A 27,244-nucleotide genomic window follows, 5' to 3' on the forward strand; every position below is an offset into this window, starting at 1 on the left:
TTAAATCAGGTGTACTTCACACCCAAATTCAGGCCAAAACTTTGGGGTCATGGTTTGAATTTGAATTTTGACAATATAAGAACACTTGCAAATTATTTAAAATGATTTTTCCTATCTACATTGTATTTCTAAACAAAACTTTAAAGACCAATTGCAGCTGTGCCATTAGGTTTTGTTAAAAGTTGAATCTGCTCTACATGAGAATGCTTGCACATTTATAGGCGACAAACTGAAAATTTGTGGTTTTTGAGAGCATAGACATAAACAGATGACAGACAAATTTCAATTGGAAAAATCCAGTGGAGTTTTTATCACAGGTAAGCTAAAACAATACAATGAAGTGGTGTAATTTAGTACACAGCGCACACATCTGATTGGTACACAAAGTAACTGTTTAATTTTGATTAGTTACTATACTAAGAGGTACATGTACTATTAATCACAGTAACTGTTTAATTATGATTGACTACCATACCGAGCGGTACTATTAATCAATGTTGTACTTCCACTGCTTACCTTGGCCATGTACAGCTTCGCTCCACAATATGGCCATTTCCTAACCACAGCTAAGTACACCCGAACACAATCCTGTATTGTCCGACCTCTCAGTGAAGTCCATCTCTCTAGCAACTTCAGGACCACAGCTCTGACATATAAAGTAATTTATATACATGTGAAATGACTTTGAAATTTTAAAATATTTATGAAATTGTAGATATGTAAAATTATCCTTTCATATTATAAATTATTGTACATGACATTTTGAAAATGAGGTAGAGATGACTAATAAAAGGTTATCAAGAAATTTTCAAAATTAAAATCTTCAGAAAAGAGGCCCATAGACCTCAATGCTCACCTGTGTCATCTTCCTCATACAATAATGAGACTCACAAGTTTTGACCACTAATAGTTGACCATACAATAAACTAAGACTGCCACACACATCTTAGGATGCTTGCAAATTATTTACACTAGCTAGGCCCACTCTGGCCCCAGAAATCGACTGTCCTACTTTAGTATAGACACTTAACTACTTCTTTCAAGCTGTTTAGCCCTGTTTATAGAAAGAATTATAAACCAATTTTTACGTATACCTGTAAAGGCATAAAAACTTATTTTGTGGAAGGCCCTATCTTGACCCCATGAGTAATGTTTTGAACAATCTTTAAATCTACACTACATGGATATTTTGCCTATCATATTGACACTTGGTTCTTTTCCTTTGGCAGATTTTTCCTATACATAAATTCTTATGAATTAATTCCTTTAATATCATGAAAAACCATTGATTTCAGTGGCCATAGTTTGGATGAATGTAAATCGATAGCTAATGCATACATAAACTTAACCTTCCATTGTGGCACCTACCCTGGCACTGGGAGTCAAATTTGAACTAACCTTTATCTACACTACTCGAGGATGTTTGCATATTAGTTTAATAAACTAGCTATATGGTTCTTTACAGAAGATATTTCCTATATATTTCAATGCAAGACTTTAAAACTCTATTAAGGCCCAACGCTGGCCCCAGGTGTTCCTGCTTTGATCGTTCCTGGCCCTCTATAACTTGAACATGCTTGAATCTTTACTATACAAAAAACATGTACATGTATGCGTATTTTGGCTTTTATAATAAGATTTCCTTGAGAAGAAGATAGTTTAAACACCCCATCATATTTTCACTCTTACATTACTATGATTCCTTGGAAGAATGCATGTGCCTTCAACTGTACAAATTTGTACATCTTTTTTAGTTACCCAGAAATGTTTTGTACCATGTTTGGTTGCAATTGGCCAATCAGTACATTACCACAAGAGACGGACAACAGGAAAATTTTGATAAAAAAATGTCACTTAAGCTTTACTCTCAAGTGAGCTAACATCAGCTATATGTTAGTTGTGACTAGATATTTCATAATTTTCTATTTTATCTTTCATTGAAGGATTGTAAATACAAGTTCATCATGTGATAGCAGACAGAAGCACATCCAACCTCTGTTCACTTTCTTCTGACTCAGAGTACTTTCTGGGGTAGAACTTGTCAAGGACTGAAGACAGCTGGTTGGTGATGTTGCAGTGGAATGGAGAGGAACTGCTACTGCTTGTCTGACTAGATTCACTGGGGGCTCGTAGGTCTCCAAACTCTACCTACAGGGACACACAATCATAATATCAAATCATAAAATCTATCAAGATTCTCTGTGTTTATAATAAAGTGTAATACGAGTTTTTTCATCATGTACACACTATCAGTTATTTAATTTGCTATTTTGATTTATTCTGGCATTTTTTTCCTACCTGAGCTAGGAGAGATGCAAGTTCTAAGGCCAAGTCCTTATTTAGTGGAAATCTTCCATGAATGATTTCCTCATTAATTTGATATGCTAAGAGTAGTTTTTCTTTCTCTGTCTCTGATCCACTCAAAGTTTTAAAGTACAATCTAAATATGCAAATTTAATATCCATCAGTCATGACAATGATTTTAACCCATACAAACTACAGGTAAAAATCAATAAATTATCAAATGTCTTGAAAAACATCCATTAACATGATTAAAGCATGAATTTTCACCTGTTTTTGTACATAAAACGAATTGTTTTGTTGCTATCTAATTTCCCTGAGTGAAAATCTCTGTAAGATTTTTCCCATCTCGAAATGACATCACAAACCTTTGGAAAAAAAAGAGTAAAATTATATATTTATATAAATCTTATACATGCAAAACTGGAGTGTTCTGTAAATCAACTAGAATTTGACCAGTCAGCAAAACAAGGGCAAAACTGTAAGGGCCATGATTATTTACCTGTATTTTTTGTTTCTATATTTCAAAATATTGATACAAAAACTTCAAACCATCTCATCTATTTTTCCTTAACAACCTTACAGAAGGGTCATAACAAGAACATTGCAAAGGCTTAGATTCTCCTTGCAACTGGACAAATTTATAAAACACAATATATTCTATATCGATCAATCTAATTAAAATTAGATGTTGAATCCACTTGTGTACTCGCATACATAACGTTATGTATGCCAGTACGCGAGTGGATCCAACATCTAATTTTAATTAGATTGTATATTGATCAGTATTACGCACACAATCATTCATTCACTTATACACACATCATTGCATTTCTATATCTCTCCTCAAACTCCATTGTGATGGGATAATAAAATGTAAATTCTACTGTGACCTTAATCTTTTCCTTACCTTGATATTTATGTAAATTCTACTGTGATCTAAAGCTTTTCCTTACCTTGACATGTAACTGGATAATAAAATGTACATTCTACTGTGACCATAACCTTTTCCTTACCTTGACATATGTAACTAGATAATACAAGAGGTACTGTGAGCAATGTTCACTAAGAATACCCCCCGCTTACCCCAATCTCCCAAAGGGTGTTGGTAATAGGTAAAACTTCAGTATTATAATCCAAAAGGTATCTAGGAACACAGCATCTCCATGAGATGAAAAAAGCCGTCAAAGAATTTAAATGGAAACCATATTGCTACTTTGATGTCCAGTGCGCGTGACCTTTGACCTTTTGACCCCAAAATCGATCGGGAACATCTTCATCCCATGGGTAGTCCATATGTATGATATGGTGACTGTAGGTGGAAAGGATAACGCTTTAGAGCCCGGAAACCATATTGCTACTTCGATGTCCAGTGCGCTTGACCTTTGACCTTTTGACCCCAAAATCGATCGGGAACATCTTCATCCCATGGGTAGTCCATATGTATGATATGGTGACTGTAGGTGGAAAGGATAACGCTTTAGAGCCCGGAAACCATATTGCTACTTTGATGTCCAGTGCGCTTGACCTTTGACCTTTTGACCCCAAAATCGATCGGGAACATCTTCATCCCATGGGTAGTCCATATATATGATATGGTGTTGGTAGATGGAAAGGATAATGCTTTAGAGCCCAGAAACCATTGCGTCTACAGACGGACGGACTGACAGACAGACGGACAACCCGATTCCAGTATACCCCCCCCCCCCCCCCCCCCCAACTTGTTGCGGGGGGTATAAAAATGTAAATTCTACTGTGACCTTAACCTTTCCCTTACCTTGACATGTAACTGGATAATAAAATGTAAATTCTACTGTGACCTTCACCTTTCCCTTACCTTGACATGTAACTGTAGACACTGTTCTACATCTGTGTTGCCTGGATGATCGGAGAAGAGAGAGAACCCTGAGTATTTGTAATCACGAATGTTGATAGTTTTATTGATGCTTTGTGTGAATTCTTCTACAGTAGTGGACCCATCAAAACTTATCACCTATAAATCAGCAATCAAGTAGAAAAGATACACATTCATTTTAATATGTATTGCAAAAATTTATAGCTACATTTCTCAAAATGAAAATTGTTTCTTGGTCATTAGCATTGCATGCAAGGTAATGGGGAAAAAATGCCAGTCATACTTGATAAGTGTTGTTCATGAGATGTACTGGGATGCTGATTGGCTGCGAGTGGTGATAGGGATGACGTAATAAGATGGACATTATTTCCATACGAGAGGGTTTAGCATCTCTGTTTCCCTTCAAAATTGTCCTCTCTAATGCTCTCTGGCAAAAAATGGCATATTTCCCTATGTCATGCCTGAAATCATTTTAAAGAATGAAAATATTAGTGATTTTAAAATGTCACCTAAACAAAATTATACATTAAGCATATCGTAATATTTTTTTTTACAGAGAGATCATGTCAATACACCCCAAGGTTTAATAGATACTGTTGACTTTGGATCTCTGTATTTTGATCCTTAGGGAATATTTGTGTACCTTGGATCTGCTATTCTCTGTAGGTGGACCTTGAGGTGCCACATAATGGACTGTTTGGGGAGGAACATGGACACAGACAGGGACAGAAGCTGCCAGCCCTGGAGGAACACAGTGGTGATGGGGTTCAGCTTCCCCTGTGAGAGATCGGACACGGAGTTTGTGGGGGAGGTAGGAGTGGTGTGGCAAAGGTACCAGGAATGTTTACCGCACAACAGCAGATTCTAAAAAATACAAGAATTTCAGTGCAAGTGATTTCCTCTCCTTCTCTGTATATATAATATATACATAAATCAATCAATACTGTATATCAAAGTCAATTCTTTTAAACAGTTTTGGTTGTTGACTAAATAGATCTCACTTGTACCGCTGTTTTGTGGGTGACAGGGTGAGAGGACAGCTGCTTAATCATCTGACAGAAGAACTCATTCTGTAACTCCGGATACTGTAGACAGGTATGGAGGACTGTCTGAGCCAACTCAACATGGAACTCCAGCTTGGTGGAATCAATGGCAGTGTACATAAAGTCATTTATATCCTGGAAAAATCAAGATAACTGCATATAAAAACATTGCAAAGTAAATCATAAAAGATATTATTTCAATAAAAGCACCCCAGAGTACATAATACAACACATTCCATCTCAGCAAGAGCTGAAAGTGGAGCATCCATTCATAGCTGAGAAATGAAACGTCGCAGGTGATGCTTTGTATACCAGTGTTACGCAAGCAAATAAACACTCATAAACCCACATATGCACCATTGCATTACTTTAAACATACACACACCCCTTCTGTCATTGGGGGATAACAAAGAAGGAAGAGATCTTCCACCTGTATCAAATTTCCTATCAACATTTGTGGGAAGAAGTAACCAACAAAGTACATGCATACCAAAAAGAATCTAAATTTTCAGCTTGTACTTAACAAGTACATACCCTTGATAAATCCAAAGATTTCTCTTGCAGATCTTCTGAGGGAAGTGTTGCTAGAGGTTTTGTTAATGGTTCTTTGGTGTGAAGCATCATGGGATGTTTCCAATATAAAGAATCTAAATGAAGGAAGGCAGAGCATCAAAAGCAATGTACACCTAAAAGCAAGTCCAGTTTAATACAACCTATAACATGGTATCTGTATTTGTTTATGAGTTTCTGATGGATAAATAGAGCATTTCAGATTTTTCATCAACACTCTTCAGTGTTAAGGTTCTAAAACATAAATTGCACTAAATTACTATACATACAGTACTTGCAACTTACGTAGCATACCTGAATAAGAGATTTTATCTGTCTAAATGACCTACTTGGGTCGCCATTGACCTCCATGACTTTTGCTATGAGTTGTTCATACTCTGTCCCGACATTTCCTGTTCCTCCCCCGGCAGCCACAGTCAGGTGGTACAACCAGGAATCCTGGGAAAAACAAACAAATACAATATTGACACCATTCTGCCTCTCTTGACCAATAGTGTTCTTTAAAATGATTTCTCCTGGAAGTTTGTGTTTTCACAAGGGGTTTGAGTAAGCATAAATGATCCATCCCTGTACCTTTTCGTGTTTGCTGGGGAGCATGAGGTAGGTGGGTCCTTGGAATGGTGGCCAGATGGCAATAGTATATTGACTGAAAACATCATTTTCTGCCTCATCATCTGAATCATCGCTGCAGTCAACATCTTCAATCCTCGCATCTCTCAAGTGGATCTGACCGAAAGGAGTCTGAAAACATATATGGAACATTTTAGAAAGAAGCATTGTAGAATTATGCATTCAATCCAAACAAAACTCTTCTGATGTTCACTCTGTGCTACTAATGATGAGTACCTTGTCTGTTTTGTTTTTGTAATACAGGAAGTATCTCCCCAGGAGTACACACCAGCATCGCCTGGTTACTCCATGTTTTACCTACAGTCAGAAGACTCAAACATTCAATTCTACAGGATTACAGTTCAACTACCAGTATAGGGGTGAATCAATATATCGATATATCGAAATGTACCGGTATACGCCTGTCCAGCGATATATGATACGGTGTTTCGACGATACGATACGATATAATGTCGGGTTAAAAATAGCCCTTTTAATAGTCGGGATCGAAGTTCATAACTTAAAAATGGCTTCTAACAGGAACACGAATCCTCAGACTTTAATACCCGCTTTTACATTGTGACATCAGTGATTCCTCGGACTTAATCCCGCTTTTACATTGTGACACATCGGAGATTCCTCAGACTTTAATCCCCGCTTTTACATTGTGACACATCGGAGATTCCTCAGACTTTAATCCTCGCTTTTACATTGTGACACATCAGAGATTCCTCAGACTTTAATCCCTGCTTTCACATTGTGACACAACGGAGATTCCTCAGACTTTAATCCTCGCTTTTACATTGTGACACATAGGAGATTTCTCAGTTTTTAATCCCCGCTTTTACATTGTGACACATCAGAGATGCCTCAGACTTTAATCCTCGCTTTTACATTGTGACACATCAGAGATGCCTCAGACTTTAATCTTCACTTTTACATTGTGACATTGGAGTTTCCTCAGACTTTAATTGTCATTGTTTGTTTTGTTATCAAGTAAAATATATTAAACCACTTCATTTTTGTAATTTTTGATATTTTACTTCAGAAAATGCTTAACTACATTGAAAATCCAATATATCGGATATTGCATCAGAAAATATTGTATCGTATCGTATCGGAAAATCTTGAGCAATACACACCCCTATACCAGTACATACAGAATGTTGAGTAACATGTTCATTAAGCAGGAATTACACATCTAAACAAATTCTTCAAACAGAGGGATGCCAAAAAATCAACAACAAATTCTTTATCCGTTTAAAATTCTTCAACTTTTTGGTTAGTTCAGTGGTTCGAGGCATTAGGTTAGCAATTTATATATCGTGCGTTCGAGTCTCACTGGGAATTTAAGTTTTTCCTTAACAATTTCACACTTAAATTGCAATTTCTTGCTAAATGAAGCAAAATCTTAAATTTCCAACACAAAAATGATTACAAATATTCTATAGTTTTCATTCATAACAATTTGATAAGTGTGTTAACCCTCCTTAATACAAATATTCACTATCAAGTAGACATGGTATCATTATGAAAACATAATATCATAAATCCATTTAACTGCACCTTAACAAGCCATCCTCTGGAGACTGCCTTGGTATCCAGTTGGTCCAGGATAAATCCAGTGGCATGTTGCTTTAAAACTTTTTGTAACACTATTAAAGATGTAAAAGTGAAGATAATGAATAGTGATCATTCTCACAAATACCACAATGAAAACAAAACTGAGAGCAGGGCAAACTCACACCCTTGGAAAAACCAGAGGTGAAATCAGGTGCCCAAGAGGAGCGAGCATTCCCTGTGTCATGGTACACCCACCATAAGCCCTATATCCTGATCAGGCAAACGGAGCGATGCATAGTTGAATTTAATGTGCAAATGAGAAGCTAATATCAGTGTATTTGCACACCATTTCAATCACATTCATGTTTTTAAACTTTAAAACTAAATAGCCATTTCAATCCTTAAGCTTGGAATGGAAATGAATCTTACTTTTAATCCATTTCTCAGTGTCTGTTAGTGAATCTGCATTGAAGTAATATGTCTTCTTGGAATTGCTGACCTACAGATAAAGTTGTAAAGATTCTTCAAAATGAAATGGTGACTACTCTCAGATACGATTTGACCTATTTCATCTTGATCCCTATAAATAAGCAGCACCTGGAAGGTTGTTTCTCCCTTGGTGTTGTCTATCCTTGTCTGTTCATCTAGCTTTATGGTTCCCTGAGGTTTGCGTAGAACATCATGCTGTGATAAAAATCCAAGAAATTATGTAGTGCATGAGTATTTTGCTCTTGACACTCATCAAAAGAAGGTCTAACATGGCAGACAATATTTATATGTACACTATTTTAACATGTGCATCATCTGTATTCATTCTACTAACCTGTGATTTGTAGTAGAACAGCTCTCCATTTCGAAGAACAAACCACCGCCTCTTCCACATCTTCACTTTTCCACCCAGCTTTGACAGATAGCCAAACTTTTCCAAAGTATCCTGTATAAAAGTATATACATCACAATATGGTAAAAAAAAATTCATTTCAGAGAACAGTTATGAGTCATCTGCGTATTTCTTTCCCCATCTATTTTGCATGTACATATATCCCAGCACTTAACGAGAGCTTCTGATGGATGTAGTCTATCTGCTTACCTGTTTGTGACTGTCTGTAGCGTAGCGGAGCAGTTTCTTCTCTGGCTCTAAACTCTCCAGATCACTCTTGTCTGATGTTTCATCTGGAGGGTCAGCATAATCACACGAAATCTCAGAAGACACTGAGGGACAGGACACACCTGTATCAAATGATATACATTATATAGACACTGAGGGATGAGACACACCTGTATCTATATACATTATATAGACACTGAGGGATGAGACACACCTGTATCTATATACATTATATAGACACTGAGGGATGAGACACACCTGTATCTATATACATTATATAGACACTGAGGGATGATACACACCTGTATCTATATACATTATATAGACACTGAGGGATGAGACACACCTGTATCTATATACATTATACAGACACTGAGGGATGAGACACACCTGTATCTATATACATTATACAGACACTGAGGGATGAGACACACCTGTATCTATATACATTATATAGACACTGAGGGATGAGACACCTGTATCAAACAAGAGGTACTGTGAGCAATGTTCACTAAGAATACCCCCCGCTTACCCCAATCTCCCAAAGAGTGTTGGTAATAGGTGTAAACTACCTCTTTTCTGAGTGTAAAAAACAAATGGCATGACAAACCTTGGGTATTCTCGTTTGTATGGAGAAATGGATTATCTAGGAACACAGCATCTCCATGCGATGAAAAAAGCCGTTAAAGAATTTAAATGGAAACCATATTGCTACTTCGATGTCCAGTGCGCTTGACCTTTGACCTTTTGACCCCAAAATCGATAGGGAACATCTTCATCCCATGGGTAGTCCATATGTATGATATGGTGACTGTAGGTGGAAAGGATAACGCTTTAGAGCCCGGAAACCATACTGCTACTTCAATGTCCAGTGCGCTTGACCTTTGACCTTTTGACCCCAAAATCGATAGGGAACATCTTCATCCCATGGGTAGTCCATATATATGATATGGTGACGGTAGGTGGAAAGGAAAATGCTTTAGAACCCGGAAACCATTGCATCTACAGACGGACGGACAGACGTCAGACGGACAACCCGATTCCAGTATACCCCCCCGCAACTTGTTGCGGGGGGTATAATGATATACATTATATAGACACTGTGGGATGAGACACACCTGTATCTATATACATTATATAGACACTGAGGGATGAGACACACCTGTATCTATATACATTATATAGACACTGAGGGATGAGACACACCTGTATCTATATACATTATATAGACACTGAGGGATGAGACACACCTGTATCTATATACATTATAGAGACACTGAGGGATGAAACACACCTGTATCTATATACATTATATAGACACTGAGGGATGAGACACACCTGTATCTATATACATTATATAGACACTGAGGGATGAGACACACCTGTATCTATATACATTATATAGACACTGAGGGATGAGACACACCTGTATCTACATACATTATACAGACACTGAGGGATGAGACACACCTATATCTATATACATTATATAGACACTGAGGGATGAAACACACCTGTATCTATATACATTATATAGACACTGAGGGATGAAACACACCTGTATCTATATACATTATACAGACACTGAGGGATGAGACACACCTGTATCTACCGTATTTTGCCGAATATAATATGCAGTGGTGTTTAATACGCACCCCCCACTTTGAGCCTAAAAGTTGGTGAAAAAACGCACTTCGGGTGTATAATACGCAGCAAAAATTTTGACCAAGCGGTAATCTTTATTTTATACTTGGTGTTAATTTTCACTTAATATTTTTGCAGAAATAATGAATTCTAAACAACGCACAATAATTTGCAAACTTTTTGAGATGAGGTCTACATCGCGGTAATCTTCAATGAGAATCTTCAGGGAAATATCAACCCGGACAAGCCTGTTCATTTCAGCAAAGCACGAGATTTTGTAGCATTAAAGTCTTAACTGACTCGATATTTCCTTTGTTGAAACTTAAAATCAATCAAATAGCCGATGTTATAAAAATAAAATGAAACAATTAAACTATCGCTTATTTTACTGTAATCAACACACCATGGTAGGTACAAAGATGCAAATTATCAACTCCTCGTTAACTACGATGACTATTAAAATGTGTGGGGAAAAAATTTGTTAGGTATTTCTTTACCCGGAGGGGGTATCTAACAAAAGCAGTGTACACAACAATGGCTTCGTAAAACACACGCTTTTACGCAAGAATAGTTATTTCAAAGATTCAAATAAGTATTTCATTAAAAATTAGGCCTATTCATAAAACTTACAGTAAACAAACTTTTAGCAAGTGACAAAATTATTTTCCAACAATTTTAGCACGTGTCAAGGCATTATTGTGTACACATGCTTTCAATAATGGCGGCATGCGATGTAATGAATAGTCAGATCCAATGCAATTTGATTGGCTGTTTGTTTCATGATAATTGAATTATTTAGATATTGTAAGTATATATATCACATTTTCTGCAATTTTACGTTTCTGTAGTAATTTTCTTGAGGTCGAATTTTCTACTTAATAAATAGGTGAACGTGAAAAGGCGCGGCGTACAGTATCCGAAGCCTTGGTCTTTGAGTGAAATATTACACTACTTAATCGCCGAGTTTCATCTGGAAAAAAAGGTCAAAAACCTATTGTGGTATATAATACGCACCCCTTTCTGACACAAAAATATTCTCTAAAAAAAGTGCGTATTATATTCGGCAAAATACGGTATATACATTATACAGACACTGAGGGATGAGACACACCTGTATCTATATACATTATATAGACACTGAGGGATGAGACACACCTGTATCTATATACATTATACAGACACTGAGGGATGAGACACACCTGTATCTATATACATTATATAGACACTGAGGGATGAGACACACCTGTATCTATATACATTATATAGACACTGAGGGATGAGACACACCTGTATCTATATACATTATATAGACACTGAGGGATGAGACACACCTGTATCTATATACATTATATAGACACTGAGGGATGAGACACACCTGTATCTATATACATTATATAAATACTGAGGGATGAGACACACCTGTATCTATATACATTATATAGACACTGAGGGATGAGACACACCTATATCTATATACATTATAGAGACACTGAGAGATGAGACACACCTGTATCTATATACATTATATAGACACTGAGGGATGAGACACACCTATATCTATATACATTATACAGCCAGGACACATTTATATTTCTAGAGGTGGATATTTTAGGTAAAAAAACCCACGTGAATTGGGACTTCATATACATGTATCCCATAAGAACAATTATCGGTCATCAATCCTAAATTTCCCCCTCTACAGCAGTTGAATGTATATGATACAACATAAAAAAATCCCTTCACATCAAACCAGGCACCCTACCTCTTTTAATGGCCCCTGAGCTGCTGTGCTGTAGTTTCTTGGAATCTGAGATTTTAAGAGTGGAAGGCTGTGATTCTGAGTTCCTGAGATCTGATTGGTCTGTAACACACCCGTCGTCCGAGGACTCCGAGTCATCATCTGTGAATGGGGTACTACGAATTTGAGCTGCCTTCTACAAACGAAGAGATGGAGAGCATTCTTCTAAATCTTATTTGAAAGAGGGGCAAGCAATTTAATGGTGTTTTAGTAAATAAAAATTCTATGATGGAATAACACTTCTCCAGTGTCTAAAATGTTACCTCCAAGAATTTTCAGATGTGATCATAATATCTATTACATAATAGGACATTAATAAATATAACTTTAAATATAACCTTTCTGACCCAGTGGTTCTTGAGAAGAAGATTTTTTTTTTTTAAAATCCCTATATATTTGTATGTAAAACATTGATCCCATATTGTGACATCACCCTACCCCCGGGGGTCATGATTTTAACAAACTTGAATCTGCACTATGTCAGGCAGCATTCATGTAAATGTAACCTTTCTGGTCCAGTGATTCTTCAGAAGAAGATTTTTAATGATTTTCCCTATATATTTGTATGTAAACATTTGCTCCCCAATTGTGGCCCCACCCTATACCTGGGGGCCATGATTTAGCAAACTTGAATCTGCACTATGTCAGGAAGTTTTCATGTAAATGTATACTTCTCTGACCCAGTGGTTCTTAAGAAGATTTTTAAAACTTTTCCCCTTATAATTGTATGTAAAACTTTGAACTTTGATCCCCTTTTGTGGCCCCGTTTCATGATTTTAACAAACTTGAATCTGCACGATGCCAGGAAGCTTTCATGTAAATTTGTACTTTCCTGGCCCAGTGGTTCTTGAGAAGAAGATATTCAAAGATTTTCCCAATATATTTGTATGTAAAACTGATCCCCTATTGTGGCCCCATCCTACCCCTGGGGGTCATGATTTTAACAAACTTTAATCTATCAGACAGCTTTCAAGTAAATTTCAGCTCTTCTTGTTGAGAAGAAGATTTTTAAATGACCCCACCCTATTTTTGTGATTATCTCCCCTTTGAAGGGGGCATGGCCCTTCATTTGAACAAATTTCAATGTCCTTCACCAAAGGATGCTTTTTGCCAAGTTTGGTTGAAATTGGCCCAGTGTTTCTGGAGGAAAAGTAAACAAGAGGCCCATGGGCCTAGAATTGCTCTTCTGATACATTGTAGAACAGGCAAAAATTCTCACTAACCAAGAATCATCAATTAACAAGGTTTTAAAGACCTATCATATGATAGTGTATGAAGGGGATATCATACAGTACACTATTAGATTAGGCAATCAAAATAATTACAAAATGAAGTTACTTAACCTATTAATGTATGTTATAATTGATTAATGTATGTTAATAATTGTAAGTCAAATAGTATCTGAAATATTAAAATAGCCGTCGAATTCCAAAAGTAGGTCACGGCGACCTACTTTTTGGTCAACAAACTATGAAGACTCAAGATGCATCAACTGACAAAGTTTGATGATCCTAGTTTTCATAGTGTCCAAAATATGCATCTAAAATTGAAAATGTGAAATTTGAAGGTCTGCAAAATTCAAAAAGTAGGTCACTGTGACCTACTTTTTTAATAAATATGTTTCGAGGCCTCTAGATGCATCAACTTACAAGGTTTGATGATTCTAAACCTCTTGGTATCTGAAATAATAACCTAAAATGTATTCATAAATGATTAGCCATAAAATTTAGAAAGTAGGTCATGGTGACATACTTTTCACATGAGACACTTCAAGGTCCCATGATCCATCAACTGAAAACTTTTGATGATCATAGGCTCAAAAGTGTCCAAGATATGCATCAAAATCCATTTAATAATAATTACCTGCGAAATTCAAAAAGTAGGTCACCATGACCTACTTTTGAGACAACATGATATTAGGTCCTAAGATGCATCAACTGACAAAATTTGATGATCCTAGTCCTTATACTAAGCAAAATATCAAAGTTTTAACAAAACAAAATTTAAGGTCAACTTTTATCTACAGCCTATCCCCATCCTTATGCATAAGTTTGGTGATAATTTGCCCAGTGGTTCTTGAGAAGAAGATTTTTAGCAACCACTACTTTTGTTTGCATTTTCCTAATTATCTCCCCTTGTTAAAGGGTCACAACCCTAGTTTTAGTACAAATGAAAGCCCTTGGGCCAAGGATACCCTGTGACAAATTTGACAAAAATTGGCCAAGGGGTTCTTGAGATATAGCCCTTTTTCCAAAAAGTTGACGCACACCGCATGCCACACATACATGTATGGCCATATGATTAGCTCTTTGAGCCTTCGCCTCAAAAGAGCTAAAAATGTAAACACTTTACAGACAGATGGACAGACAGACAGACAACAGGCAATCAGAAAAGCTGAGGTGAGCTAAAAACCAACTTTTAAAACCATTTGCTACATAAGTGTGGTTTCATTGCCTTTTGATCTGCTTTTACTCTGTATATCTTATAGTAAATACAGTGAAGAAAAACTTACTCCTTTTAAAGTGGCATACACTGGGACATCTAATTCCTTGTATAGCTTAGCAACGTCCGAGAGCTCCACTGAATCTTGAAATTAAAGGAGAATTTGAGTGCATTTTAAATGTTCTCGTTTCTTTTGCTATTTGCTGGTGCATAAAAATACAGGTATAAATGTGCAACTTACAATTCCTTCCAGTCATACAGAGTTTGAACAACCAGAGTCTTTTGTCAAAATAAAATATACCTTTTGGATCTGTGGGCTTTAATTTCCTTGGTACTGTGTGGGCTCTTCTGTCCTGTTTAAAGATAGTACACTGTACACCAATCAATGTGTAAATTACAGGTTTATGGAGTGTCATTACACCAAAAAGAATCTGTTCTTATGTTGTAGCTGAATTATTTACAAATGTCAACTTGATGGTTAAGATTCTGTTCTGCAATGAATACTTACCCATTTCTGTGGGCCTGTAGCCTGCACACCTCCATTCCGAGTGGGGCTAATTATATGTGGCTCAAGTACAGGCGGGGGACGGTGTTCCTGAGTCAGGTGATTTGACACACGTCCACTGCTGTACACTATCTCGGGTTTGGTGCGGTCCTTTGATCGCACGCGAGGTAGTGTGGCTATGGCATGCACAGTGTTTGGGCTGCTTTTGTATACGCTGTGTTGGGAGCTTTGTTTCATCTGAGGTGGACCCGGAGAGACCCTGGTTGTCTTATTCTTACAGACTTCTGCATAATCTGGTTCCACTGTCACTGAAATGATTTCGTCTTCTATACTTAAACCACTGCCATTTTTATCTACTTCTAATGAAATGATATCCTCTGTGATTTTGAGCCTTGCGTGGCCAATTAATTCCTCACTGCCATTACTAGAACTGATTAAAGAATCCATTAAGTGAGTATCATGGAACACTTTCCTTTCTATTTTTATCTGAGGAGGAGCTGCTTTCTTGGGTTCATATGTACTTTCATGATTCTGGTCCACTTCTTGATAGATTGGTACATTTTCAATGTCTACCATACTGTCATCACTATCCGAGACATTGGCTGTTTGTACACCGTCATCAGAGGGTGGAGTTATACTACATGTGTCATTATTGTTATCTCCATCAGATCCTTCCTCCATCTTGAGAGTTTCCATTAGGGACTTTAAGGGCCTCTTTGGAATTTCTGGAGGTTCATCTGATGCCATGGATGCTGACCTTGAACTTGACATTGACACAGAGTCTGACTCGGCATAATCTGGTGCTTCCTGATCCTGCTCCACTGTTGTCGGGGGCAACGACAGACTCTGGGTCCTCAGAACTTTTTTAACTGACTCAGTCCATGAAGAATCAGAGTGCCTTCGTACAGGGCTGACCTCAGACACTGGACGAGAATACTGCCTTGAACTAGACTCGGACACTGGTCTAGAGCCAAGAAGATGAGAAATGCTGGTGAAGTCCGACACAGGTCTCGACTCGGGCGACACACAGGAGGACTCAGCTTCTGATGACTGGCCTAAGTATATGTCCTGTAAAAGTTGAGTGAAATCAAAACCCATTAACATTAATCACATATCGAGTATCAACATTTTCTAATAATCCAATAATGAACAAATCAATTACAATTATATCCAACTGAAATGCACTGATAACATATTTATAAACAATGTCCTTGAGAAAATGTTATAATGTATTCCTCCTACATCTTGTGAATCTTATATTAACCTGTTGACTAAGCCTGAAGATTTCCTTGGATGCCATTGCAGGAAGTGCCTGGAGCCTCTCTCTGAGAATGTTAACCTGTTCCTGTAGTAATTCATTCTCATGTAGAAGTTCCTTATTCTGACTGTCCATCTAAACAAGATAACAATGCCTTGTAAAATAATCAAGGTATTTCCAATTTCCTCTCCAGATGAATCTATTAAACTTCTTTTTTCCCCAGAGAATAACAAATATACTGTCGGTATTTCAAGCTTTCAAATCCTACACATAGAGATCAACCTATTTAGGATTTCTCAAAAACAGGTATCAAATAACAAATACAAGGGACATTTCTCTGCGTTTTCTTTTTGTTTTTTGTTGGGTTTTTTTCAAGATTTACTTGGCACATAAGGACAAAATCCTTCATATCCTTAAAGATCAAAATCATAATTACCATCTCTAAGAAAAGTAAGTCAAGTGATAACAAACAAAAAGATTACCATATCATGAACATACAAAAACTACATTTAATGTCAATCAAGAAAGATTATTGAAAGAATGCTGGAAAAATAGTGATTTATAGCGAATTATATGGATTTTTTTTAACTATTATAGTCAAACAGAACCAATTAAGTTGTTTTTATTGGACATTTCAGTCAATATAAATCAGTCATCAGAGTACTGCACCTTGCTTTTTTACCCCCGAGACCTTTGATAACATTTATGAGGCTAGTAACATATTTTTCATTTCAAAGTTACACACATAAGCTTCTTGTCTACTTCACAAACTTGTACATGTGTAGATACAACTACAATACTATCAATAACAAATAAAAAGAAAATAACAACAAAATTTGATGGAAAAGTGCACTAGAATATGAACTTTTTCACTAACATCAATGGTTTTTAACAAAATATATATCAAGCAACACACAGAGGTAAGATCCCCAGTGCGTAACTCAAATGTACTTCTGTGTTATATTTCTGCTACAAATGTACCTCTGTGTTATATTTCTGCTACAAATGTACTTCTGTGTTATATTTCTGCTACAAATGTACCTCTGTGTTATATTTCTGCTACAATTGTTCAATACTTTTAACCCTATTGTCCTTCATCTTTCAGTCATTGACTTTTGCTTTCATTCATTCTAAAAGAACTATTTGGCACACATTTCTAATGATTTTCATGTACATTTTTCCATGGCAATTTTTTTTCCAGGGTAGGAGGGAGGGGTGTTCCAACCTATACTAGTTTAACATTCATGTACAATGTTATGTACTTTTGACCAATCTTAAGAGGTGTGTGTGTGTCTGAATCCCATATCTCTCCTTCTGGACCTGAGCTTGATTTCATAAATTCAGGTGTGTTGTATCACTGGCTGGTTACTCCACACGAGTGTATTACATCGTGATGTATTTTACTGGTTACCAGTTCTATACTTGTATCTATTGGTCACTATGTGTGTATATTATATAACTGTTGTATCTATTGGTCACTATGTCTGTATTATATAACTGTTGTATCTATTGGTCACTATGTGTGTATATTATAAAACTGTTGTATCTATTGGTCACTATGTGTGTATATTATAAAACTGTTGTATCTATTGGTCACTATGTCTGTATTATATAACTGTTGTATCTATTGGTCACTATGTGTATATATCATATAACTGTTGTATCTATTGGTCACTATGTGTGTATATTATAAAACTGTTGTATCTATTGGTCACTATGTCTGTATTATATAACTGTTGTATCTATTGGTCACTATGTGTGTATATTATATACCTGTTGTATCTATCGGTCACTATGTGTGTATATTATATAACTGTTGTATCTATTGGTCACTATGTGTATATATTATATACCTGTTGTATCTATTGGTCACTATGTGTGTATATTATATAACTGTTGTATTTATTGGTCACTATGTGTGTATTTTATATACCTGTTGTATCTATTGGTCACTATGTGTGTATATCATATAAATGTTGTATCTATCGGTCACTATGTGTGTATATTATATACCTGTTGTATCTATCGGTCACTATGTGTGTATATTATATACCTGTTGTATCTATTGGTCACTATGTGTGTATATTATATACCTGTTGTATCTATCGGTCACTATGTGTGTATATTATATACCTGTTGTATCTATTGGTCACTATGTGTGTATATTATATACCTGTTGTATCTATTGGTCACTATGTGTGTATTATATACCTGTTGTATTTTACTGGTCACTATGTCAGGGCTCGAAATTAGCGAGAAATACTCGCAAAATGCGAGTACATTTGAAAAATAGCGAGTAAAAATAATGGACACTCGAAAATCTTAGCGAGTGGTGATTTACAAACTATGATCGTATCGTATCCGTTTTATACGGTGATGCGCTATTCGCTTCTCTCAAACTTGCACTCTGAATCATACAAACGCTTACATGAACGACCGATTTCAATAACCGTTTTTATCCGGATTTTTCTTTTATGATTTTTTAAGAAACTCGGAGTCAAACAAATGCTTTAGAGATCGGACATCGCATATCCACATGTGCCACGAGTCCTGTTCACCTATAGGGGTGATTAAATTGAATAATTCCAAGTATGATGTTTTTGTTATTCATTTATCTACAAAAAATATCGGAATCTATGTTTTACCAAGTCTTCCGGTAGTTATTTTTATCAGAATCATGAGAATGTCATATCTAAATTTATTGTCATATTGAGGTCGGGTTGTAGTGACGTGCATTTCTCACCGTGTCGACGGTTATCAAAAAAGTCATAGGACTCGTGATTGTGCTGCTTATAAAACCATGAGTCCTGTATTCGCTTTAAAAAATCACTAGTGACAACCCTGATGTGGCATGAAATTGGAAGACTGGATCTAGACCTGCGGTAAACAAGTCGTGGATTAGACTGTTAGAGGTGCGATAATCAAGAGACCTAGACATTGCACCATATGACTTATGTAACTTAGTGTCTTGTCCAAACGCTGCCTGTTGACCCACTAGGCTCAGTAATGATGGGGAAAATCATTGATTGAAAAAAAATATATATATAAAAAGAGCACTGCTTCATTATTTTCATTTTAGCTTGTAGGTTTTCATTTTAGCCTGTGGATTTTTTACCCACAGGCTAAAATTAGCCTGTGGTAGAAAAAGTTAATTTCGACCCCTGCTATGTGTGTATATTATATACCTGTTGTATTTTACTGGTCACTATGTGTGTATATTATATAACTGTTGTATCTATCGGTCACTATGTGTGTATATTATATACCTGTTGTATTTTACTGGTCACTATGTGTGTATATTATATACCTGTTGTATTTTACTGGTCACTATGTGTGTATATTATATACCTGTTGTATTTTACTGGTCACTATGTGTGTATATTATATACCTGTTGTATTTTACTGGTTACCCACTCCTTGATTCTTCCTGCCTTCTCTTCCACAGCTCTAGCGTCTTGTTGTCTGTGCAACACCTACAACAATTGTCAACCAAATCAAGCATTATTGATTTAAAATACATCACATAAAATTAAAACCGGGAGTATGTGTAGATACTTAAATAAAATACTTGGCCTTCTCCACATGCATAATTCAATAAGAACAAAGTGCTCTATAAGTTTTCTTCATGGTAAGGACAATCCCATTATGCATGGTTTAATACACTTCTTTTATCTGTTGGAAACGTCCTACATGGTAGCTGGTTACAAAAACATTACAGTCATCACTTTGATGAAAGCAGGAATTGAATTCATGATAGTGTGAAACTTGCTTCCATCAATTTTTCATGACTTGTACAATAATGACTTGTTTGGTAATACTAAACTGCAGTGTTTGCACTTTTTAGTAGCTCCCACTAATTGAATATAGGATGTATGCTACATCTTTACACCTCCCAAGGTAACTGAGAGCCCTACATCCAGTAAACACATTAATCTGATATAGAAAAACACCAGCCTTGTTTAATGCTTTAATAATAGTGGCCCAGTATTAGATGACTCTTATTCACACAGGATTATATCATACAATTACATAGATATTCTACATTTTACAATAGATTTATGACTGACAGTAAAACTTACTTCTGCAAATGAATTCTTTGACAATGAAGATGGTACATAGCAATAACAGAGACGGAAGTTTTGATATAACTAAACAAATTACAAATGACTACTGTAGACTACTAAGAATGTACCTGTTCATGTATTCACCCATACCAGTAATAAAATTAATTCTATACTGTATATCACCCATTGTAAGTTACACTAGACCCTTCTCCCAAGTCTCATACATCTGCTGGTCTATCCAGTTGTGTCACAGTACCCTGATTGTGCTTTCCTTTGCATCCTTTAAATGTTTAAGTGGAGCTGGTTCCCATTCCTGTTCAAGATCCCACTACACACTTACATGTGTTTTTCTCCTGCTCCTCAGTGATTGAATTGTTTAGGACTGAGACACCTCATCCCTCTAAGATCCTCCTACACACTTACATGTACACATGCTTTCTACTGATCCTTAGTGACATACCGTATAACAGCCTGGGTATTTTCTGCGGTTGGAAATTTTTGCGATTCAATGATCCGTAAATGGTAGTAAATATATTCTGCGTTTCCAATTTCTGCTGTTGCATTATTCCTATATGTATCCTTATGCATGTATGTATATTTTGTAATGGTAAATTTTGTGTATTTTTTAATCTGCAAATTCTACATAAAATGGACAACCACAGAAAACACCCGTTATACGGTAATCATTTGGACCACACCCCTTTGAGACCCCCTCCCCCCTCACACACACACATACACTTACATGAGCTTTCTCCTGGTCCTCTAACTGTTGGTGCAGTGACCTGATCATGTGGGTCTTCTCCTGACACTTCTTCTCTAAATCCTCTACCTTGGTGTCTCTGTTCTCAGTGCTCTCAGGCGACCAATGAATGGCTGCAAGCTGCTGCTCCATCAGATGAAGCTGGAAACAAATTGATCTTAATTTAACAAATACCTGATTAAGATTAAAATATAAACACACTATACTCGGTGCACTGTAAAATCATTAATTATTGAAGGGAATTAATTTCTGTTGGGTTCCGTGGTACAGAGATTGTAGCCACAAATTCAAACCCCTACATGAATAAGGAACTTCATTGAAGATCTATACTATAACACCCCATCAAGACCCTAATTACTCACTAATGTCTCTCAAAACACAAAAAATTTACCCACCAAAAAGCTTATAAATCATCAAGAGACAATACATGCTGACAGTATATGAAAGTAACAAGTCATATCTTATGATAACAATAACAAACAAAAAAAAGATAGTTTGGACAAAAACTAGTATATGTATGTTACACATATGTTTCTAGTTATCTACTTTTGTGAAAGTATCGTCATGAATTCGAATATGAAATATGTGCATATTAATTCCTTACATCTGAAATGATAAGCCTTATGGTATGTAATGAGACAAGAGGCCCATGGGCCACATCGCTCACCTGAGTCACCTTGGCCCATATCTGAAGACTTTCCATATAATATTTGCATGTAAAACCTTAGTCCCTATTATGGCCCAAACTACCCTTTGCAAACTTGAATCTACACTATGTCAGAAAGCTTTCATGTAAATGTCAACTTCTTTGGCCCAATGGTTCTTGAGAAGAAGATTTTTAAAGCTTTTCCCTATATTTGTATGTAAACCCCCCCCCCCCCCCACTTGTGGCCCCATCCTACCCCCCGGGGTAATCAGCTTTTCTGGCTCAGTGGTTATTGAGTAAAAGATTTTAACTATATATTTGTATGTAAAACTTTGATCCCCTATTGTGGCACCATCCAACCCCCGGAGCCCATGATTTGAACAAACTTGAATCTGCATTATGTCAGAAAGTTTTCATGAAAAAATCAGCTTTTCTGACTCAGTGGTTCCTGAGAAGAAGATTTTTAAAGATTTTTTCTATATATTTGTATGTAAAACTTTGATCCCCTATTGTGGCACCATCCAACCCCCGGGGCCCATGATTTGAACAAACTTGAATCTGCATTATGTCAGGAAGCTTTCATGTAAATCTCAGCTTTTCTGGCTTAGTGGTTCTTGAGAAGATTTTTAAAGTTTTTCCCTATATATTTGGGCATGTGTAAAACTTTGATCCCCCTTGGGGCCCCATCTTATCACCGGGGGCCATGATTTGAACAAACTTGAATCTGCACTATGTCAGAAAGTTTTCATGTAAAAATCAGCTTTTCTGGCTTAGTGGTTCTTGAGAAGAAGATTTTTAAAGATTTTTCCTATATATTTGTATGTAAAACTTTGATCCCCTATTGTGGCCCCATCCATCCCCAGGGGCCCATGATTTGAACAAATTTGAATCTGCATTATGTCAGGAAGCTTTCATGCAAATCTCAGCTTTTCTGGCTTAGTGGTTCTTGAGAAGAAGATTTATAAAGTTTTTCCCTATATATTTGTATGTAAAACTTTGATCCCCCTAGTGGCCCCATCCTACCACCAGGGGCCATGATTTGAACAAACTTGAATCTGCAATATGTCAGGAAGCTTTCAGGTAAATTTCAGCTCTTCTGGCCCAGTGGTTCTTGAGAAGAAGATTTTTAAATGACCCCACCCTATTTTTGCATTTTTGTGATTATCTCCCCTTTGAAAGGGACATGGCCCTTCATTTGAAGAAACTTGAAAGCCCTTCACCCAAGGATGCTTTTGGCCATGTTTGGTTGAAATTGGCCCAGTGGTTCTGGAGAAGAAGTCGAAAATGTGAAAAGTTTAACAGACAGACGGACAGACAGACGACGGACAAAAAGCGATCAGAAAAGCTCACTTGAACCTTCGGTTCAGGTGAGCTAAAAAACAAGTTTGGGCAATAACCATGATTTATTTGGTTGTGAAAGTATAACAACAGATAGAAGACACAATAATCTGGTGGTTATTTTTCTGAACTATGTCCAGCAGAAAAACAGAATGTGTGGACCACTAGAGGTATTTGCATTAACCTCCAAAATAGAGGCCTTTATATGCCCTCTCTGAAAAGTAAATGACGTACTTGAAAGCAGCCAAGTGACATGCATATTGCCCATCAAGATTTTATACTGTGTATGTTCTGCTCTTTAAATTACATATATTGGATAGATTATGAAATATCAATGCATGTACATTATCTTTATATGAAAATAGTCATTAATATTGCTGTACAAAATTATACAAATTTGAATTTGCTTTTGGAAGTTAAGACTTGATGAAATTAAATTTCCTCTCAGGTAGCCAGTGCATATAACAATATTTTCAACACCAATGACAGATGTGTACAGACATTTTTGTCTTAATTGCATTTGTCTTACACAGGTTGGAAGTATGTGCTTAATTAATTGCCTCATTATTAATTCAGAATACAATAACTAGATCCTGTATCAATTTATTTAAAAAGAATTCTCCATTATTTCACACCCAGAAATAAATATTGGCATACCCATGCCTTTTTCATGTATACTATCAAAATTTAAAGTACCAGCATTGATCGTAGTAGTGGATATATCAACTACCAGTACATTTAGCTACAGCTATCAATTAAGGAATTCCCAACCCAAATATTTCATTAAAAAATCTTTGTATACTAGATAGCAGTCCATGAAAGGTCCAGCATTGTGTTTATCATTGTTGCATAATGGAGTATCAAATCTTCTTTTAATGAAAGTTACCAAATGAGTAATTCATCAAAAAATTACCGGCACTTAAATACAAAAAAATAATTATAAGTTTACCTTCTGAATTCGGACAACAAAAGCCTCTTGTGGATTACAACAAAACATGATGTACAATGTACAGTATTGTATTAGATATTGCAGTTAACTCCCTAGACGGAATAAACACAGTTTTCCTAGTGTGTCCCACCGTTTTCCTACTGTGTCCCACTGTTTCCCTAGTGTGTCTGTACAATTCTGTGACAGTATGCATACAAAATGCATGCATATATTTTTTGTCTCGACCTTTCGGTTCATTTGACTCGGCAACATAATAGCTCTATATAATATATAAACATTATGAAATAGATCTCTTTTCAAGATACCCATACTAAATTAACCACATATTTCAAGACGGTTACACAATTGTAGATTTAAATCAAAGTGTCTTATTGCTGACCTTGAAAAATCATTGATAATTTTTCACACCTCAACAAATAAGTGCCCAGACACCATTCATCTTAATTTTTACAAGATGCAAGAGCAAACAGAAGGCAATCTGATAAGTGTATTTAGTGACTAGGTCAAATTAACATTGCAAAAATCATGCCAGACAGGACTAAATATACTACAGTTATGAATACAAAAATATATATTCTAAAAGTAGTATTATATATTTAGAAAGAATCTTGTGTGGAAGCTTTCCAAAAGCCTTAAGAGTCTAACTGAGCTGGTAAATAACTGGAAAAGCTAGCCTTCAAAATGATTTCTACACTACAGCGTTAATGAAAAGATATTATTGCAGTCTTTTTTCTTCTTCCACTTGCAGGCCATTATCAGACCCTGAAAAATGACAAGTGAAATACAACTCTGATGGCATCACTTTACAGCCAGTTTCATTGTTCTCACATCTGGATACGAAAAGGATTTATTACTTGTACATTACATGGCTTTTATATTCATTTACCTGTTGAAAAAGAGCTGTATAATGACAGCAGCTATATATATATATAATTCCAGAATTCATTTTAAAAAAATTAGCATATCTAAATTAAAAAGCAAAACTGCAAGCTGTTAAAATACAAGATACTTTATTCCAATTATGGGCCCAAGTGACATACAGTGCTCCCTCGATATATTGCCAACTTTTGTTCAAGACCAATTTGGGCTATAAAGCGGGGGTGGCAATATTACGAATTCACCATTACTGACAATTCACTGAGCAGTCAAAAGAAATTCAATTCCATAAATTCATTTTGGCTCCATTCTGTATAAACATTTAGATAATCTTGTGTTTAATTCAGCAATTATTTGTTATTAACCTGACCACCTGAATACCTTCGCCAGTCTGTCACACTTCACCACAATGCTCTCAAATTACAGATGTGATTATGGATGGGTCTTAGGTAACTGGCATTATTATAAAGTGTAAACCCTATAAAAGTTGACCATTTGTTTGTGAAAACCAATGGCATATGACATTATGCAGGGTTGGCATTATAACTGGGGTGTTAACATGGGGAGAAATCTGTTCTTTAGGATTTTCAGGCAATAAGCAGGGGTGGTATAATTATAACGAGGGGCAATAGTACTGTACATTGGGTGCATTCACAATTCTACCATTGGTTAGTGCTAATTACCAATGGTAAACCATTGATACCAATGTTTACCAATGGCAACATTTATTGGCAACCATTTCTGCAGGACAACCACATTTGTGGTAGAATTACCAATGCGGGATTTTCGTTTATCAGTGTGACCAACAAGATGGCTACTGGCGGAACTGTGTCCTCCAGTATTAGCTATATTTCATCACAATCATTCCTTTACAAAAGAAAATAAAGGGGAAAACACTGAGATCATTTAAAGGGACTGGTTCACGTTTTTTGAAAGAAATGTTTATCATTTTTTATGTTAAAAATTAAAAATATAACTCATTTAATGTTGACAACCAAAATTTGGACCGTCTGAATGCAAGGATAAGAGCAGTATCTTAGCTTTGATTCTGTGTTATGTAAACAAAGACTCGAGTCTTTTTATGTAAAGAAACAAACCAGTGAAACGTTAATTTTTGTAATTTAAAGCATCTTCATTTTGTACGATCACAAATTTTAACTTTTAAATGATATGTTTTACTTAAAGTATACTTGAAATGTGATATATCTAATAAACTTGGATCAATATCCCTTTATTTTGAAAACTTCGTAAACAATAACACACTCCAATCTTTGTTTTCAAAACAAATAATAAACTCTCTATAATGAGCTTCTGTCTTGATGAATAACCTTAATTTTTTTGTGAAACCTTCTAAACATATTAGACTATAGATTTTGATCATTTAAAGTGAAAAACAAAATTTATGGGGAAATCGTGAATCAGTCCCTTTAAAGTGTACTGTGGAGCAATAATCTCCACAAAATGTTGCACATGTGGTAAAATTGACGCTTCCTTGGCAAAAGAATATCAAAAGATGACCTGTATTCATATACATGCATCGCATCCATGAAATTTGCCTAATTTTGTTTTAGCTGTACAACACCTAGAGTTCTTGTTGAGTCTGCCATATCGAAAAAAAAAAAAAAAAAAATGGCCAAAATACACATAACCACTGGTAGCCATTACTTTACCAGAGGTACCAGTGGTCACCATTAGCAACCATTGGCAGTTTGTGGCAGATATTTTGCCAATGGCTTACCAATATGTCATGTGTTTTTTTTTAAGGCAGCCAACATTACCATTGTTTAACATTGGTACCAATCGCAAAATCAACATTAAATTTCTACCAATGGAAACAATTGTAAACATTATAAAGCACTGAAAAAATATTAAAGATTTAAAAAAAAAGATACACCCAAAAAACACCATATAAACA

General features: G+C 36.0%; 1 protein-coding gene across 6 annotated transcripts in view; it reads right to left on the minus strand.

The window, feature by feature from the left end:
• LOC125652452 (pleckstrin homology domain-containing family H member 1-like) overlaps positions 1–27,244 on the minus strand; it is a 56,065-nt gene that overhangs the window by 3,436 nt on the left and 25,385 nt on the right. For 3 of the 6 annotated variants that reach the window (XM_048881669.2, XM_056165944.1, XM_048881671.2), the window contains 24 exons: positions 21,503–21,661; positions 20,086–20,169; positions 16,703–16,831; positions 15,442–16,506; positions 15,235–15,286; positions 15,004–15,077; positions 12,456–12,627; positions 9,032–9,171; positions 8,765–8,875; positions 8,539–8,625; positions 8,371–8,440; positions 7,945–8,033; positions 6,616–6,696; positions 6,343–6,510; positions 6,099–6,207; positions 5,734–5,846; positions 5,158–5,334; positions 4,800–5,020; positions 4,440–4,617; positions 4,139–4,294; positions 2,572–2,669; positions 2,299–2,440; positions 1,994–2,148; positions 517–646 (listed from right to left, as the gene is read on the minus strand). In XM_048881669.2, coding sequence (XP_048737626.1) covers positions 517–646; positions 1,994–2,148; positions 2,299–2,440; positions 2,572–2,669; positions 4,139–4,294; positions 4,440–4,617; positions 4,800–5,020; positions 5,158–5,334; positions 5,734–5,846; positions 6,099–6,207; positions 6,343–6,510; positions 6,616–6,696; positions 7,945–8,033; positions 8,371–8,440; positions 8,539–8,625; positions 8,765–8,875; positions 9,032–9,171; positions 12,456–12,627; positions 15,004–15,077; positions 15,235–15,286; positions 15,442–16,506; positions 16,703–16,831; positions 20,086–20,169; positions 21,503–21,661 — 3,960 coding nt within the window. Of the gene's footprint in view, positions 1–516; positions 647–1,993; positions 2,149–2,298; positions 2,441–2,571; positions 2,670–4,138; positions 4,295–4,439; positions 4,618–4,799; positions 5,021–5,157; positions 5,335–5,733; positions 5,847–6,098; positions 6,208–6,342; positions 6,511–6,615; positions 6,697–7,944; positions 8,034–8,370; positions 8,441–8,538; positions 8,626–8,764; positions 8,876–9,031; positions 9,172–12,455; positions 12,628–15,003; positions 15,078–15,234; positions 15,287–15,441; positions 16,507–16,702; positions 16,832–20,085; positions 20,170–21,502; positions 21,662–24,453; positions 24,548–27,244 lie in introns of those variants that run through there. The other 3 variants (XM_056165945.1, XM_048881672.2, XM_048881670.2) reach the window with 3 other exon arrangements.

The sequence above is a fragment of the Ostrea edulis genome, chromosome 5 (assembly GCF_947568905.1).
Source record: "Ostrea edulis chromosome 5, xbOstEdul1.1, whole genome shotgun sequence".
Classification (NCBI taxonomy): Eukaryota; Metazoa; Mollusca; class Bivalvia; order Ostreida; family Ostreidae; genus Ostrea; species Ostrea edulis.